This window comes from Rhagoletis zephyria, unplaced genomic scaffold (genome assembly GCF_001687245.7).
Source record: "Rhagoletis zephyria isolate East Lansing unplaced genomic scaffold, Rhagoletis_zephyria_1.1 Rzeph_scaffold_10160, whole genome shotgun sequence".
Classification (NCBI taxonomy): Eukaryota; Metazoa; Arthropoda; class Insecta; order Diptera; family Tephritidae; genus Rhagoletis; species Rhagoletis zephyria.
In genome coordinates, this window is record NW_016167238.1 from 1 (window position 1) to 5,171 (window position 5,171).

Here is a 5,171-nt window from a genome sequence, read left to right on the forward strand (position 1 = left end):
GTATTTGTTAAAGCAACAAGTTGTCCTTATATGTGTTAAATATAAAAAAAACATAGAGTGATATGCACCTGATTATACACTTGACTTTCACTGTACACAGCACAGACATGAGCATGTGTTCTTCATAAAAATTTTACAAACAAACTCATGAGCATGTGCTTTATATCGAACAGCACACACATGCGCATGTGCATTTTTTTTTTAATTTTCGAAGCACACACATGAGCAAGTGTTTCGTATCATAGAGCACACACGTGAGTTGTGCGCAAGATTTTTTTTTTATAAATGCACACTCATGTGCATGAGCAGTGAGCTCAATGGAACTTTTTTCAAGCACATGTGTGTGCAGAGCATGTGCGTGCAAATACGAACCCTGGTATTACCACCTACTTCCCAATGGTATTTCGATCGCTTTATAAGTTCATTGTTTTGGTTCCAAATCGCCTCCCGCTAATCTCAAGAGTTGGGGTATTCTGAAATGGTCAAAAAGCGGATAGTTCATTCTTTTCAATGTCTTCAGAAGTTCTTTGAAAGCATCGACTCAAAGTAGATTATCACACTAACCGCTCTGCCCTGAACAGATGCTCTATTCCACTCTGTCGTGAAGGCTCTGTCTGAAAGCATGGAAAAGGCTGAGATGGTCAAATGGGACGTCCAAATAATCTAGCGACTAAGATAGGAATGAATTTGAATACTCAAATAGTTTTTGCGAAAACAAGATCGTACGAGTTCGAAACTTTATAATAGAGTGCCAGACTGTTACTGCGACCATTCGTTTGCTTTTATTTACTTATCCTAATGAATATATGTAGCCCTTAAAAGTAACCCCAATATTTATTTCCGCTAATAACTTCGAAAATAATATTTTTTTCAGAGATTCCACTACCATCTACGCCCTCAAAACAAGTCACACATACAACCATCGAAACAAGGGAAAGTGAGTACATAAGAAATAATCAATCTAAAAAAGTTATATTAAGTTTTGTTCAAATAAAAATGTGTATTTTATAGCTTTCATATGATTTTAGGTGTTTTGTATAAAAGTTATAAGAATTTACAGTTATACCTACATATTCAAAAATATTAGCAATAACTTGACCGCTCCTCCATTTCCTCTATCCTTCTAAATTATTTCCACTAGATAATATAATACCCACACGAAATGATTCAACGAATGCATTACAAAAAGACATTCATTCGATGAAAGCAGATCTGCTGGGTAGTGGTGCATCGTCGGCTTCTTCATCGCACTCTGCCACAATTTCCATGTCTGCGGGAAATGGCAATGGTATGTCTGCGCTGGGAGGGGCGAGTATAAATGCAGTCGATCGCAAAGGCACGCTGGCTATTGGCAAAAGTATGTATTATACCGAACAACCCCCGAAGCAATTGGATGGCTCTGCAGGTGAGTGTTGTTATAAAAACAAGTAAATATTTAATTTTTGGAAGGAACATATAGATATGTACATATTTTTAAAAATAACTAGCAAAAAATTAAGTCATTATAAAAAAAAGCTTTTTTATTTATACATATCGTAATTTTTAAAATTATAGATTTTCGTTTGAACATGGTTAGGTTTTGTTTTCTGGCCGTTTATTGTAATATTTTGATTGTTTTTTTGAGCTCTAGGCCTAGGGTAAATAAAACGATTGGATGTGCNCATAGAGATCATAGACTCAAAATGGAGTTCTATACAGGAGCACACACCGTTAACTAAGGATCTATTTTTAACCATACTCAAATTTTGTATAAAAGAAAATCGCTATTTTAAGTATAATGACAAGATTTATGAGCAAAGGTCGGGAATGCCTATGGGTTCACCAGCATCACCCGTGATAGCAGACATAGTTATGGAGGAACTATTGACGAATTTCGAGAAAGACTCTGACAATAAACAACGATTATTAACTAAATATGTAGATGACTTATTTGCAATTATCAAAACAGAAACTATGGACAAGATGCTTAACACTCTAACAACTAACTATAATAAAACAATAAAATTTACAATCGAAATAGAAAAAGATGGACAATTGCCTTATCTGGACACCCTAATAATTAGAAAGAACAATAGAATAACATTCGACTGGTATAAAAAACCGACAGCATCAGGGAGGCTCATAAATTTCAACTCCAAACATGAGAAGAAAGCAATTCTAAATACGGCTAGCAATTTTATAAGAAGAGTTCTCTCCATAAGTGACCAAATTTATCACACGAAGAATATTACCATAATTAAAGAAATCCTAGGACGAAACGAATTTCCTCGGGGTATGATTAATAAGCTCATACGTAACTACTACGTAAGAAACAATAAGGGGGAAAAAATAAAGAGTTAAATAATAAAGTTTATAAATCGGCGACCTATATTCCGGGATTATCGGAGAGGATTAAACATTCCAAAATGTATGACAAGGAGAACTTTCAAATAGCATTCACTTATGACAACACATTACAGCAGATATATAGCAATACCAAAGACAAAATTCCCAGAAATGAGAAATCTGACGTAGTCTACAAAATACCATGCAATGGCGACGGGTCCCACGTATGCAATATGGTTTATGTGGGGACAACAAAATCTAAACTAAAGACAAGGATTTCCGCTCACAAGTCTAATATTAAGTTAAGGAGCAATTCGTCGGACAATAAGACGGCCTTGTCATATCACTGTCAGGAAATGGGACATTATTCTGACTTTGAAAATGTAGCTATCTTGCAAGAAGAGAAAAATTATAATAAGCGATATGTTTTGGAGATGCTACATATCATGAACACCCCTAATAATAAAAGGATGAATTTTAAAACAGACACCGATAATTGCGCTCATGTGTATCGCAATATAGTTCTCACCCACAGCAACAATCAATAGTGTAGGTGTCAGGTGTTCAGAAAAAAACGATTCGTCGGTCCGATAGCAACATTTCTTCGGACAACAATAATGTAATGTTGGGATAATACATACATATAATTCTTCGTCTTACTGTTCATCGCTTCATGTATTGTTCTTTGTATGTTTTTTGTTTATGATTACTGTATTTTGAATTGTTTACATTTTCATGCTTATACTTATTGTCACCAAGTTTGTTTGTTAATGCATTTTCGCGCATATGTTTAGTCGACCAGGCAGAGCCAAGATTGTAAGTTATGTTTTGTTGTACGTTGTGTAAATAATTATTTGTATATGTATTCTTATTGTGTTTTTGCAGTCCTGAAGATGCCTTTAGATTAAAGGCGAAATATCGACAGTAATAAACAAAAAAGGAAGATAAGACAGACATTATTTACCCTAGGCCTAGAGCTCAAAAAAACAATCAAAATTATAGATTTTCACCAAAAATTTGTTATTGTTTTTGGTTACAAATTTTAGTCTTTTATTAGGCATTTTAGCAGACTATTGTTTTTTTTTTTATTAAGTGCAAATATATTTTTTGCTAACATCCAAGAAATTTATAAGATGAAAAACTACATAACTTCCTCAAAATTTGTTTGAAAAAATATTAAATCAAATGATTATTGCAATGAAATAAAATATTAAAAATATTTATTATGCATATCCTTTCTTTTCTCTCATTTCTTTTTTCCCCTTTTCTCTTATCAAATACTACGCAGCTGGCAGATTACACAAGTCTCCAAGCATTTTTTATTTGTGCAGATTTGCACTAATTTTTTTACTCCTAAGAAATCGCTCATAAAACTACTTGCATTTGTATAAATAAAAATTAAATAAGTATTTAGTAATTAAAACTCAATAATAATATAAACCGTTTATGCGTTATGATTTCACTGTATATTGCAATACTTAAGTTTTACGGATAATATAATTTAAATGTAAATCAAAGCCACGTTTTCCAAAAAAAAAAAAAAAATATATGTATGTATTTATGTATATTCAAGTATGGATTGCTGTGCATTTAGTTGAGCGTATTGAAAGATATTTCGAGTAAACGGAAAATGACGTTAAATAAAAACTAATATTCAATAGTTCCTTAAAAAACGTTTTACTTTTTAGTACTTTATACATTTTGTTAGTTTGGAATTTTATTTTGTATATATGGATTTGGTGGATAGTTTCATTTAGTTTGAGAAATGTCAGTCAAAAATACAGAAAATGCCCCTATTGTCAATACCCTGTGGCACATAGATATTCACTTATTACATTATTATATTTTTACTTTGATCAAACCGACTTATAGTCGCGGTTTTTTCCCTTTCAGCTTGCTAAAGAATTTTGCTACCGCTCAGGTTAGCTTCTTCAAAAAGAACTTGTTTATCCCCCTAACTATTGTTTTTTGTAAAATCTGTACCGATAAATTTTTTTAACCTTAATCAGTGATCCAGAGGTTCAGAGTTGGCCAAATTTATCAGCCCGCTCATACTTGGAGGCTACCGCTCCACAAAGGGCATCCACTGAGGTCGATTTCAAGTTTAAAGTTCAACTTTAAAATGTAACCTTTTCTTACACACAAAAATAAAATCCAAAGTTTAGCGTACCATGCTTCCTATATCTGAAAAAATATATCGACCTACCTTAGACTGGACGGTAAAAAGCAGCCCACTTTACCACAAAGCACGGACCAAAGTTTTGCTCACCAAGCGAAAAATCGGCATCGCGTTCCAAGAGAGCAGGTCTCAAGTACATATAGGGAGAAGTTAGCTTGGTCTGTCTGGTCTTTAGATGGGTTTAAAGCAGAAAGATTGGAACAAGCTTCTTCACAAAATGCTAAGATAGAGGAGAGGATATGTTCATACTGAAGGCAGGGAAGTTAAATCATTCACGGAAAAATGACATCAGGCCGAGAAATATTTCATCGTTCCCCCTAAAAACTTTTGCACGGCTAGTTGACCTGCATCCACATGATGGGCATAACACAGCATGCATACCGTAAAGGATCAGTTTGTCGAGACTTAATTTGCGTAACATAACCTAATATATTGGCCAACGCAATATATTTTTGATCAGGAATTATGGTATGTGGCTTATAGACGGCAAAGTGACCATCAGCTGAAAAGGAAAATACCAAAACAAATATTTTCGCTTATAGATAAATGGATGTGTTGAGTAATCATTGCCGATTTCTTTCCTCAGTTAAGTTAAGTCTTGACTAACTAGACTGTAAGTGTACATCTGTAGAATGTGTGCTACACGAATATCTTTAAAACTCGAGGA

The 5,171-nt window shown here is 33.8% G+C and overlaps 1 protein-coding gene across 1 annotated transcript; it reads left to right on the forward strand.

Annotated features, from left to right (window-relative positions):
• Positions 1 to 874: 874 nt before the first annotated feature.
• Positions 875 to 3,696, forward strand: LOC108376270 (uncharacterized; the record flags this gene model as incomplete). Its single annotated transcript, XM_017632468.1, has 3 exons — positions 875 to 937; positions 1,142 to 1,405; positions 3,614 to 3,696. Coding segments are annotated over 3 exons (410 nt in total), but the record flags the coding sequence as incomplete, so codon positions are not given.
• Positions 3,697 to 5,171: the final 1,475 nt, after the last annotated feature.